Source organism: Octopus sinensis, linkage group LG14 (assembly GCF_006345805.1).
Source record: "Octopus sinensis linkage group LG14, ASM634580v1, whole genome shotgun sequence".
Taxonomy (NCBI): Eukaryota; Metazoa; Mollusca; class Cephalopoda; order Octopoda; family Octopodidae; genus Octopus; species Octopus sinensis.
The window spans coordinates 62,199,149-62,213,752 of record NC_043010.1 but is presented as its reverse complement, the minus strand read 5'-3'; the positions used below and the strand labels follow the sequence as shown (position 1 = coordinate 62,213,752).

Genomic DNA, 14,604 nt, shown 5'->3' with positions numbered 1-14,604 from the left:
CCCATGCCAACATGGAAAGCAGACATTAAATGATGATGATAATTCTGCTTTTCATTCTTTTGGGGTTGATAAATTTAGCATCGGGGAAACACTGGGGTCAATGTAATCAACCAGTCCCTTCTGCACAACATTTCAGGCTTTGTGCCTTTAGCAGAAAGCATTATTATTATTATTATTGATTGAGAGAGCAGCAAAATATATGAAGCCCAGTATACTCATCATGACTACCCGTCTGATAAGGGTACACTAGGCACATGCATCACAACCATATGTATGCAACATGGTGATCTCATATCAAAATAAACAGTGCATGACCTTGCAGGTGGGGCCCAGTTAGAATTTTCTTCCTGTCAAGTAACCCATCCCGCTCAAAAGGTCCCTGAATCAAAAGGATGTTGAAAGAACAACCCATGTTTCCAGAGGTGAATTATTCAAACCCCAAAGAATCCCTCTCAACACATGGCTATGATGCTCCCCCACTACTTCTGCTCATGATCAGAGATGCACATATCGTCAGCCACTAAGGGACATGCTCAACTGGTTAAGGTCAAACAACTGACAAGCAAATCTGTGGTATTGAGCAGAATATTTGCTGTAGTCCATCTTTTATACCAAGACAAAAAAATGTACATGATAACACTTCCAATCAGTTAAGATCAGAAGCCACGAGAGCCACTGCCTGGTACTGCATCAGGGCATTTATTATTATCATTGTATTTTATTTCTCAGATCTCTAAATCTTACTTTCTCTGGTTAATTCTGTGAGAACAGACAGCAACCAGTTGTCAAAGGTCTCACAATGTCTCCCAGGGTCTCTTTCTGTGAATTATAAGACTTGGTACTTTGGTGTTAACTATTGTGGAAGATATTTAACACCCGAGAACCAATCTCAAGATCCTTGATGTTCCCGACGGAGCAGTTTTTTGAGCTTGCATTATAATTATTATTATTTGCCTTTCATCCTATCAGGATCAGTGAAGTCGAGCACTGGAGTTGACCACTCTCCCAAAATTGCAGGCCTTGTGCCTACAGTGGAAAGGATTATCCTCCTCCTCCTCATCATCATCACCATCACCATCATCATCATCATCATTTAATATCCGTTATCCATGCTGGCATGGGTTGGACAGTTTGACCAGGGCTGTCAAGGTGAGGGGCTGCACTAAACTCCAGTCTGATCTGACATGGCTTCTATGGCTGGGGGCCCTTCTTAAAGCCAACCGATCCGAGAGTGTAATGGGTGCTTTTTACATGCCACTGGCAACAGCTACGTTGCTTTTGTGAGGCCCAACGCTGGAATGGTGCTTTGTATGTGCCAGTTATGTGACACTGGCATCAGCCAAAATGCCTATGTTAAATATATTAAACACCTGAATAACTCAAAATTGACTGAAGGGCTGTTTTGTGCACAGCACTCATCAAAAACAGTCATAGGGCAAGCGCTGCAGAAAGGGAGTTCAATCCCTAGTGCTGATTCTATCCACTATTCATCATCATCATCATCATTTAAAGTCCGCTTTCCATGCTGGCATGGGTTGGACGGTTCAACTGGGGTCTGGGAAGCCAGAAGGCTGCACCAGGCCCAGTCTGATCTGGCAGTGTTTCTATAGCTGGATGCCCTTCCTAACGCCAACCACTCCGTGAGTGTAGTGGGTGCTTTTTACGTGCCACCGGCACAGGTGCCAGACGAGGCTGGCAAACGGCCACGATTGGATGGTGCTTTTTACGTGCCACCGGCACGAGGACCAGACGAAGCTGGCAATGGCCACGGTCGGATGGTGCTTTTTACGTGCCACCGGCACAGGGGCCAGTCGGGCGGTGCTGGCTACATCCACGTTCGGATGGTTCTCTTACGTGCCTCCGGCACTGGTATCACCGCTACATATTCCATTGATGTTGATAGATTACGATTTTGATTTTCTTAGGTCTTCACAACATTACTTGATATTTATATAATTGTCTTTGAACTGCCATTTAATGAGACTTCTTTTCAAATAAACTATATTTGGTACAAAGCCAATTAAATTATTTCTAATTCTGCATCTATTCAGGTGTGGATGTTTGGTTATATGTAATGGAATTCTATAAACATAATTATGTATAGTTATGAAATATAAATATATACATACAGAGGTATACAAATGTTTGTATGTGTGAACTATTTAAAAAATACAATATATATATAATATATATATATATATATATATATATACATAATTATATATATATATATAATATATATATATTTATATACATTCATACATATATTACATACATGTGTGTGTAGATATATATATGTCTATATATGTATGTATATATATATATATTATATACACATATTTTGTAATATATATTATATAGAATATATATCTTACACATCATCATCATGATATATATATAAATTTTATTATATATATAATATATATATTATATTATATATATTATATATATATATATATATATATTATATATATATTATATAATATATATATATAAAAATTTTGTTATATATATAATATATATATAATATATAATATATATATATATATTATATAATATATATAATATATATATATTATTATATATATAATATATATATAATATATATTATATTCTATATATATATATTATATAATATATATATATATATAATATATTATATAATATATATATTATATTCTATATATATATTATATAATATATATATTATATAATATATATATTATTATATATAATATATATATATTCTATATATATATATTATATAATATATATATATTATATAATATATATAATATTATATGTAAAAATGTATAATATATTATATAAATGTATAGATAAACGCAAACATACACACACCCTTAGATCGTATAATATATAATTCTAAAAATATACACCGATCAAGAAACGATTCAGATATATAGCAATTCATGATACATCTGCTCATTATTAGATCGATCTATCTTAATCGATAATAGACGCAGTATTCGCTCTCTTTCTTTCCCTTTCTACCTTGCATATATTAATGTGAATAGCAGAGGCGGAGTAGAACTGATAGAGAGTAAGGTAGAAGAGAGTGAATGAGAGGATGAGGCGAGGACGAGAGAAGGAGAGATAGATTTAAAGGGAGGGAGAAAAAATAAGCGAGTGAATGGGTGATCGGCTAGAGTGAGGAGGAGAGAGAGTTTGTGTGATAGAGTAAGATGTGGATAGAGAGGAAGGGGAGGCTGAGAGGGAGAGAGAGTACGTCAGTACGGTAAAAAACATGTCCTGTAATCAGCAGCGCGAGAGGAAGTGTAAGGAAGAGGCAATGTTGTATGGTGGTGGCAGAGGTTGGCCGTCGAGTTATCTCCCTTCGTTTCCATCCATCTCTTTCTGAGTCACTCGACAAGTTTTACGATAAAAAATTTTTTCAGTAAATAAAACATTCTGGTCGGTCTGTCTGTGTGTCATATTGTCTCCCCCTGTGTTGGTATCCACTTGGAAAGTGGGATTTCACAAAAAAACAGATAAAATAAAAGCGGTCCCCGATGTGTTTAGATAGCATATAGCACCTGTCACCCACCCCGGGGAGGAAATTCACAGAAAACTACACGAATTTCCCCCCCTCCATACACAAAACTTCAAACAAAATCACCAAAAAAAGAGAAAAAACCAGCACAACAACCACAACAAACAATAGTAATTACTACCACAATCATCATCAATTTAACATCTATATATATATATATATGTAAAAAAAATATATATGTATATATATCTATAATTATATACATATATATATATATATATGTACAAAGAAAGGTGAAACATTCAACAAATTCTGTTTTCTCAAAAAAAAAGAAAATATATATATATATATATTTATTCCGAAATATTCTGTGCTTTATTGTTTTACGGTCGACAGATCCAATGGCCGGGAAAGGGTGGAGAAAATTTGTGTTGGTGTTTTTTCGGTCGGTCGAGATGATATGTTAAGACAGTCGAGGTAAGTTCCTTCGCCCCCCGTCCCCCATCAATCAATGACCGCTTCTCATTCATATATCTGTTTATGCATATATATATACATACATATACATATACATAAATATATATATATATATATATATGTATATATATATATATATATATATGTATATATATATGTATATATATATATGTATATATATATTTGAATATTTATGTGTGTGTGTATGTATGTATATATTTATATATTATATGTTATATATATATATATATATATATATGAGTATATGTGTGTGTGTGCAGTTCATATTGACACACATTAAATTACTTATACATGTACGCAGCTCTTATTACAATATCGACGCACACATAATAATGTTACATCTGTATGGACACATACTTATTTGCACACACACACACACACACACATGCTCTTTGTCTCTCTCTCTCTATCTCACTATTAATCTGCCTTTCTCTGTCTTTAATATTGAAAAGATTATTCAATATCTACATTTCATTCTCTGTGTCTCTCTCCTCCTCTCTCACTTTCTCTGTCCCTCCTCTTACATTTTCTCACATGCATATATCTAAATAATTATATACATACATACATATATATGTATATGTGTGTGTGTCTATCTACCTATATATATATATATATATATATATACACACACACACACACACACACATATATATATATCTACATACACACGTGTGTATACACACACAAACACATATAATTATGTTTATATATATACATGTACATATGGTAGATGCACCCGTGTATATATGCATGTGTATGTGCGTGCGTTATTATATCTACATGTATGTTACATATACATATTTGCATCTCTCTCATATATATATATATATATATTATATATATATATATATATGTGTAAGTGTGTATGCAAGTGTGTATGTAAGTGTGTTCATATCATCTTGTACATATATAAATACATACATACATGTGTACGTGTGTATATGTTAAATGTTCAATTATTTACATGTATTTCATTTTCGTGTATATTTATTTTACGTTCTGTTTGTACGCTTGTGTGTCGATATGTACACACATCAATATGTGTATCGGTGTGTCTATGTACGCACACACACACACATATATATATATATATATATGTGTGTGTGTGTGTGTGTACGTACATATTCACGCAAGCCGAACATAGGCAGGTGCCCGCTCTCCCCTTTCTTGACCTCCCCCCCATTTCTACGCTGTTCTCCCTCTCTCCCCCCTCTCGCCCTTCCCCTCCCGTTGTCACAACGTTTAACTACTCGGTTCAACCACTCCCCCCTCTTTTATTATCCCATCAATCCTCACCTCCCACCTTCACCTCCACGACTCCAGCCATCATCGTTCGGAGCTATTTCGCCAGTAGTAGTTGAGTTGTACGGTGTCGGGAAGTGGAGAGAGAGAGAGAGAGAGAGAGACAGAGAGAGAGAGAGAGAGTCAGTCCAGAAATCCTTGGTAATGTAGGGAAGTAAAACCACTTTATAGCAGGAAGGCAACTCCTCACAGACTCTTTAAGTACTTTACTCCCGCTTTCCCATTGATTACATTGGCAGCACTTTACTGAATGGTGTCTACAACCTGCACACACACACACACACACACACTTATAAATGAATTTATATATATATACATACGGGAATAGACGTGTGCATACGTATGCATGTATTTATATAGACACATACATACACACACACATCATCATCGTCATCATCATCAGCATTAATCATTATTTGTTTTACATCGTTCCTTGCTGGACTGGACAGGTCATCACGGTCCAAGCCAGACCTTATTTAGAGTTAATGCTCTCTTAAACACACACACACACACATCCTCCTCCTTCTCCCCTCCTCCTCCTCCTCATCATCATCGTTTTAATGTCCACTTTTCCATGCTCTCACTGGTCAGGCATAATTTCTTGAAGCAGAATTTTTCTACGGCTGGATGCCCTTCCTGTCACCAATCCTCACCTGTTTCCATGGAAGGTCATTTCCCTCACCAGCAGACATGTTTTCACAGAAAATTGTTAACAGACGACACTGCTTGTACGACAGTGACACTCATTTACAGCAATCACACAATGTCACACACACATACATTCACGATGGGCTTCTTTCAGTTTCTGCCGGTCAAATTGACTCAAAACGCTTTCGTTTGGCTATTTTATCCTTTATCTTTCACGTGTTTCAGTAATTTGACTGTGGCCATGCTGGGGCACCACCTTGAAGGGTCTTTAGTCAAACAAATCGACCCCAGTGCTTAGTTTTTTAAAGCCTTATTCTATTGGTTTCTTTTTGCCGAACTGCTAAGTCACGGGGACATAAACACACCAACACCGGTTGCCATGCAGTGGTGGGGAAAGAAGCACAGATACAAAGACACACACACACACACATACATAATACATACATACATGCATGCATGCATACAACAGGCTTCTTTCAGTTTCTGTCTACCCAATCCACTCACAAGGCTTTGGTCAGCGCAAGGTGCCACATAGTTTTGCAATGGTACTCTCTGAGAGTGGAAAACTTTTGTCCAAGGTGTCACGCGATGGGACTGAACTCCAAACTACATGTTTGGAATATTTAGAAATTCCACCACAGCTGCTAGAAGACGCTTTTCATTTCCTACTGATTTGCTTCTTTCCCTGTTAGCACTGTACGTCTATGTGAGAAGATTTCTCAAGGCGAATCCCACAGTTTTGTGGCTTTCAATAGTGTATCCAACAGAGTCCATATTAAATTTTCCAGGGTCCATGGAAGCAAAATAATAAAGTGGGGAGTCACAGTAATATTTTAAGGGTCTGTGAAAAACATTTTGTCTTAAATGTATTTATTGCAAGACACAGCTGAATTTCTTTCGGTAATGTTTTATATGTGGAGGCGCATGGCTTAGTGGTTAGGGTGTCAGCATCATGATCGTAAGATTGTGGTTTCGATTCCTGGACCGGGTGACGTGTTGTGTTCTTGAGCAAAACACTTCATTTCACGTTGTTCCAGTCCACTCAGCTGGCAAAAATGAGTAATGCTGTGATGGACTGGTGTCTCGTCCAGCTGGGGAACACATACGCCATTGAAACCAGGAAACCGGGCCCATGAGCCTGGCTAGGCTTTAAAAGGGTGCATTTATTTTATTTTAATGTTTTATATAGGCACAGGTGTGGCTGTGTGGTAAGAAGCTTGCTTCCCAATCACATGGTGCATGGCACCTTGAGCAAGTGTCTTCTGCCCATAGCCTTGTGAGTGGATTTGGTTGACAGAAACTGAAAGCGGTCTGTAGTATTTATATATGTATATATATCTATGTGTGTCTTTGTGTCTGTGTTTGTCCCCCCCCCCCACCCACTTGACAACAAGTGTTGGTTTGTTTACATCTCCATAACTTAGTGGTTTGGCAAAAGAGACTGATGGAGGCTTAGAAAAAAATAAGTCTTAGGGTTGATTTGTTTGGCTAACATACTCCAAGGCGATGCCCTACCATGGCCACAATAAAAGAAATAAAAGAAAATAGATGAACGTGTCTCTGGTCACTGAAATATGTTCTCTCAGAGAACCTAGACAAGTGAATGTGGGGAAAAATGAAAGGAAATTTCGAAAGAGTTTTTAGACATTTAACCAATCCAGCTCAAATATTTCACATGTTCTACATTCAAACTGGCCATTTCTAACCTCTTAAACCTAACCTGCACTAGGTTAGGTATAAGCCTTATTCTATTGGTTTCTTTTTGTATTCTAGTTGAGGAGGATAGGCAGAAAAAATAGTTACTGTTCTACTTTGTAAAACTAGTCTCAGCATAAGTATCCCATCACACACTCTGACTACCTCGGTCACCTTGTCCACCCATTTTTTAGTTAAAAGTATGCCCACGTCACCCACCCAATCACTATTGTCTTCCCAAAACAGTTTATTTTTATGTTCATTGCCTGTTAGGAACCTGAGAGTGCTATTCTAAACCATCACTAATAATAAAAATATATATATATATATGGTCGATGCCAGGTCCGCCTGACTGGCTCCCATGCTAGTGGCACGTAAAAAGCACCATCTGAATGTGGCCGATGCCAGTACCCCCTGACTGGCTCCTGTGCCAGTAACACGTAAAAAGCACTATCAGAACATGATCGATGCTAGGACCACTTGACTGGCTCCTGTGCCAGTGGCACATAAAAAGCACCCACTACACTCTTGAAGTGGTTGGCATTAGGAAGGGCATCCAGCTGTAGAAACATTGTCAGATCAGATTGGAGCTTGGTACAGCTGCTGGCCCTCCAGACCTCAGTCAAACCCTCCAACACGGAAAATGGACAGGTTGTAATTCAAATCACTTTAAAACAAGCATCGCATCATAGAACTAAGGGCAGTCTTGAGTAGCTTTGTATGAAAAGGGTTAAAATAATACAACACACATACGTGTGTGTGTGTTTACAGGGTGCAATGAATATATTGTTAGGAAATTACTACTTTTAAATCTCACTACGAGAGATATTCAGCAACAGTACTTTGGAGTAAAGATTGTTTGCCAACATAACGTGGCAGTCCTGGTTTAGGACGAATGTTGCTGTAATTTAGTCCCAGGAGGCATCGTCCCCAGCTGGCTATATGACATGATCTGTGTCCTTATATTTTCGAACAAGGGAATCTCGCACCAACACTCAGCTCAAAACTATGAAAGGAAATCGCAATACACAGATATTGTTTTGAGCTGAGTGGGGATGCTAGATTCCCTTGTTCGAAAATATAAGGACACAGATCATGTCGTATACCCCACTGGAGATGATGTCTCCTGGGGCTAAATTACAGCAACATTCATCCTAAACTAGGACTGCCATCTTATGTTGGCAAACAATCTTTACTCGAATATATTGTCATCTAAATTACGCAAAAATGAAAATAACACTGACATCAGATTTTTAACAGATATATTTACTAGCATTACATTAAAATGTCTTGAAGTACTAAAGAGTAAATTTATTCAATAAAATCGCCATTAGCTTCAATTACGGCCTCAAGATGACTTCAAAATCTCCTGCAACTCTTCTGGACGGTCTCCATGTTTAAGTTGGTGAATGCTGCCATAATCCTTGCCTTCAGTTCATCTTTCTTGTTACAAGGAGTTTTGTTGGTCTCTCGCTCAACTGCACCCTACACACATAATAATCAAGGGGGTTGCAGTCTGGGGAGTTAGGTGGCCAGATGTTAGGGGTGATGTGGTCACAGAAATTGTCTGACAGCCATGACTGGGTTCTTCTGGTTGTGGGGCATGGTGCAGAGTCCTGTTGCCAGACAGAGAGTCTTCCAGCAACCACCCTCTTGACCCAGGGCTGCACTACCTCCTCCTGGCTCTTGATGTAGGCCTCCATGTTGTGTATGAGGCTGTGTGAGATGAACGGAGGCATAATGTTGTCATCTCTAGTGATCACTCTAAACACCATGATGTTGACTAGATGTTGGATTTTTATCACCCTTGATAGTTGTTCTCAGATTGCACTACCCTCAGATTGACACCCAAACACTCTGAAATGTTTGTATTAGAGGCTCTGGTGTGAATGCCAAGCAGCATAGTATGTTGTTTGTAAATTTCTGGCAGAGTGAATTGCATCATAGTTTTTCTCACAGATGGTGCCCAACTAACCAATACTGTGTAGTCAACAAAATCAAAAACAATGTGCATGCACGCAATCAAAAATATAACATGGTGACAATTTACCCATTGCATATAAATATGTGCAGAAAACAGCTTCCATCACATGCCAAGGGGAAAAACTAGAAATAACTGATAGCTTCCATTACCTAAGTGACCAAGTCAGTAGTGGGGAGGGAGATGCTCTGAGAGCATAGCTGCTAGATAGAATAAGAATAGCCTGGGCAAAGTTCAGAGAGCTCCTACCTCTGCTGGTAACAAAGGGCCTCTCGCTCAGACTGAAAGGTAGAATGTATGATACATGTGTGCGAACAGCCATGTTGCATGGCAGTGAAACATGGTCTGTGACAGCTGAGGACATGCGTAGGCGTGCAAGAAATGAAGCTAGTGTGCCTTGCTGGACATGTAATGTCAGTATGCAAACATGACAGAGTGTAAGCGTCCTGAGAGAAAAGTTGGACAGAAGAAGCATCAGTTGTGATGTGCAAGAGAGACGAATGTGTTGGTATGGTCATGTGTTGTGTATGGAGGAGGACAGCTGTGTGAGGAAGTGTCACACCCTAACAGTGGAGGGAACCTGTGGAAGAGGTAGTCTCAAGAAGACCTGGGATGAAGTGGTGAAGAATGACCTTCGAATGTTGGGCCTCACAGAGACAATGACAACCGACCGAGACCTTTGGAGATATGCTGTACTTGAGAAGACCTGGCAAACCAAGTGAGACCATAGCTCTGGCCTATGCCAGTGTCACATAACTGGCCCAGTTAAGAGTACCCTTCAATCATTGGGCAATATACTGAGCTTGAGAAGATCTATTGAGTCAAGTGAAGTCATTGGTGTGGCCGATGCCAGTACTGCCTGACTGGCACCCATGCTAGTGGCATGTAAAAGCACCCATTACACTCTCGGAGTGGTTGGTGTTAGGAAGGGCATCTAGCTGTAGAAACCTTGCCAGATCAGATTGGAGCCTTCTGGTTCACCAGTCCTCAGTCAAACCGTCCAACCCATGCCAGTATGGAAAGCAGATGTTAAACAATGATGATGATGATATATATATATATATATATATATATATATATATGTGTGTGTGTGTGTGTGTGTGTATATTTTGTTTGGGGATATATATGTATATATATGTATACATGCACATATAATATAAGTATATATGTAGGCATGTATAATGTTAATTCTAATTCTTTAATTTGTTTCTTTTTTTTTTCAGACCGACATCCAAACTTCACCTTGACACCATAGTTTCTTCACATCAAGTGAGTCCCTTCTTCAGAATATTTTCGCACCTGTCTCCAATGAACCGTATCTGTATTCCTAGAGTCACATATTTTGACAAACTTTACCTGAAACTCCAGCACTTATTCTGAAGAATCTGCACTGATGTCTAACAGCCTAATTTTGAACTTTCTTCCCTAAAATTATTTTAGAGCCATTTTGACATCAGAGACCTTTTCCAGAAGATTTACTTTCTTCTTCTATCTCCGAAGTTATATTTCCAGAAATTTCACTGCCCTAATTTTGAAGAGCATTCTTTAAAATTCCAGTGACCCCGCAAGAAAGAGGACCTTTCTGTAATATTTATAACTTTATCTTCTACAATTTTCTCTAATATTCTTTAATCTTGATGCTTAAGAACATTCACCGAAATTCTAATATATTTAATCATTCTACCCAAAAAAAAAAACTGGATCTCCTCAAGTGGTCCTTAACCAAGAAATATTTTCTGCTGACAAAGTCTAAATCATTGGAAGACTTCCGCCAAACTGGGTGGCGTTTGAAACAAACTAAGCCACCTTCTCATGAAACATAAGATTCCTTTGCTCTGGTGCTTAACTCTGGTTTCTGTGGTATCAAGTAGATGAGAGATAAATCTCCCCCTGGACGTAATAATATTGCTATGTGGAATTTCCCGAGAAATATCAAGTAGTTAACCGTCATTTAGTTGAAGTGGGACACATCAACAACAACGACATTTTCAGTGGTATTTCCTCAGAAAATATCTTGTTGCTTATCTTCCTGCTGGTGAAGGAAGACACGACAACCACAACAGGAACAACAACATTTGCAGTGGAAATTCTCCACAAATGCCTCGTTGCTGGTCTTCATGTAAAAAAAGCAACACAGACATAATAACATCACCTGCTTTGTGATAGGAAGGGGCCAACTGTCCCAGATCGAACAGTCCCCCTCTCCAATACATCTTCTTCTCTTCACCAGAACTTTTTTTTGCTCACCATTTACACAAATGTCACACAAGGACTACATCAATCACCAAATGTGATTTCAATTTATAGAAAATTAATTATAATTTCTTCATAATTTGGAATCATTTTCCTAGAAATTTATTTCTTGTTTATTTTAAAATTCAACAATTCTTCCATCATACCAAGACGAAAGACTAAAAACTAAAGACTATGTCCGTCAAGTTTGTATCATGTAACAAAATTTGTGTTGAGGAATAGACAACCTGCTGCCACACACACACACATACACATACACACAGGCTTACACCTGCATTCATACAATATGTAAACGATTTTACCAGTCCTTCTTCCCTGGAGCTGTGTCTCCCTCTGGAACTCACTCTTGGCCCATGTATTGTCCCTACCAAACTACAACAGTTTAAATGGAAGATTAAACCTCACCCCCACCCCAGTCTAGAAGAGGACTGTTAAAACCATTGCTATGGTCACTGGCTCTCCTCACACTAATTAAAAACAACACACACACACACACAAAGAGGCTCATACATACATACACATACACACACATATACATACATGCATATAGATATACATAGATTTATACACATAAACACACACAGTCTACTGGTTGTATTAAAGTTACATTAGTACGTCAGTGCAAATGTATACATACATGTACACAAATCTGAACATATAATTTATATGTCCCTGCAGTTATATACATACATACATACATACATATATACATACATATATACATACATACATACATATATATACATCTGGTTATATATCAGCACATATAAATATTGCACACGCTTGAACCACTTTCCATATAGCGTGCACAGACACAAACACACTCATAGCCAGACGACACATACACTTAAGGAACACACACATACACACACACATATACAGAGTCCATTCACTAAATATATACAAATAGAAACACACACGGTATAGTCACACAGACACAGTCACAAAGTATCACACACACACACACACACACACATTGTCAAATCCACAACAACAGTTTCACTCTGATTGCTCAATATATCTATCGTCTTAAACAAGTATCTCAACCAACAAAAATGCTGTCAGCAGAAGGAAGCCATCTGATAATTAACCAAAAGTCATAACTGTTTCTGTGATAATTACTACATCAGTTTCTAATAACAATCTAATTAACAATGTGTAATTAATTATGTCTAATCTATCTAACCAAATGTATCCATTCAATAACCAATACGGATTAGATTTACATAATCCTCCTGGATTATTCTACGGAGGTGAAGACTCTTTGAAGCTGAACCAGCATGAGAATGGATCAAATGCGGAACAGGGCCAGCGCCACACTGGCGGGAAGTCTTGTAGGTGTAATTTCTGCCAAAAGGGCTATCCCCATACGATGTCGGCCAATCCGAGGATGTCGTCTGATGGCAACAGCGGAGCCAGCAGCAGCAACAACAGCAATGACAACAACAGCAACATGTTGGATTCTATACAACAACAACAACAGCAGCAGCAGCAACCTCATGGCATGAATCCGCTTCTCAATTCCAGCTCAACTCATTCTTTGCAGTCTCCACCTCACTCTGACAGCGCAATTATGAACGGAAGTGATAATGGAGACGATGCTGGCAATGTGTCGAGTTTGAAATCAACCCCACATTCAAACCCGACCCGAACTCCTCCCGTCTCTTCTTCCAACAGCGTTATCCCGCCCCTCCTAATCCCCAATGTCCCCACTTCTTCGAGCAACTCTGCAAAATGCTTCTTCTGCACTTTCTGCAAGAAGGCCTTTGCTCAGCAAATCCACTTGAAAAACCACGAACTTACCCACACAGCAGGGGGCGAGTATCAACAGAAACCTTACACGTGTGAGATCTGTAACAAGAGCTTCAACCTGCAAATTAATTTGAAGAATCACCAGAGAATACATTCAGGGGAGAAACCCTTCACCTGTGTCGAGTGTGGGAAAGCCTTCAGCCAGCAAGGGAATCTGAAGATACACATGAGAACACACACTGGCGAAAAGCCTTATCAATGCGAATTATGCCCGAAGGCATTCAGCCAACGAACCAACTTGGAGAACCATTGTCGTATACATACAGGTGACCTCTTTAGTTGCATGACGTGTTCGAAGACTTTCACGTTGCAAATTAACTTACGCAATCATGAACGCATCCATACAGGTGAGAAACCGTACTTGTGTGGGTTTTGCCCCAAAGCGTTCAGTCAGCAAACGGCACTGAAGAATCACCACCGGACACACACCGGGGAAAAGCCTTACACATGCTTAACATGTGGCAAAGCTTTTAGTCAGCAAGGAAACTTGAAACTCCACATGAGGAATCATACTGGAGAGCGACCGTTTGTGTGTCAGACATGTGGCAAAGCGTTCAGTCAACGGGTCAACTTGGAGGACCATAAACGCCTGCACACCGGAGACATGTTCTACTGTCAATTCTGTAAGAAGGCCTTTGCCAATGCTTTCTTCCTCCGCAACCACGAACGTATTCACACCGGTGAGAAGCCATTCAAGTGTTCGTTTTGTCCCAAAGCGTTCAGTTTGCAGATAAACATGAAGAATCACATGAGAACGCATACTGGAGAGAAGCCGTTTAGGTGTTTAACTTGTGGGAAGTCCTTCAGTCAGCAGGGCAACCTGAAGTTGCACATGCGAACACACACAGGCGAGAAACCCTATCAATGTGAACTCTGTCCGAAGACGTTCAGTCAGAAGACG

The 14,604-nt window shown here is 38.9% G+C and overlaps 1 protein-coding gene across 4 annotated transcripts in view; it reads left to right on the top strand.

Moving 5' to 3' along the window:
- Positions 1-3,765: 3,765 nt before the first annotated feature.
- Positions 3,766-14,604, top strand: part of LOC115218817 (oocyte zinc finger protein XlCOF6-like) — a 17,464-nt gene continuing 6,625 nt past the window's right edge. For all 4 annotated transcript variants that reach the window (XR_005002019.1, XR_005002020.1, XR_005002021.1 and 1 more), the window contains exons 1-2: positions 3,766-3,988; positions 10,862-14,604. The exon at positions 10,862-14,604 is cut by the window's right edge. Coding sequence is in view for 1 of the 4 variants with exons in the window: in XM_029788756.2 (XP_029644616.1) it covers positions 13,060-14,604 (1,545 nt within the window). In the remaining 3 variants the exon portion in view is untranslated. The remainder of the gene's footprint in view (positions 3,989-10,861) is intronic.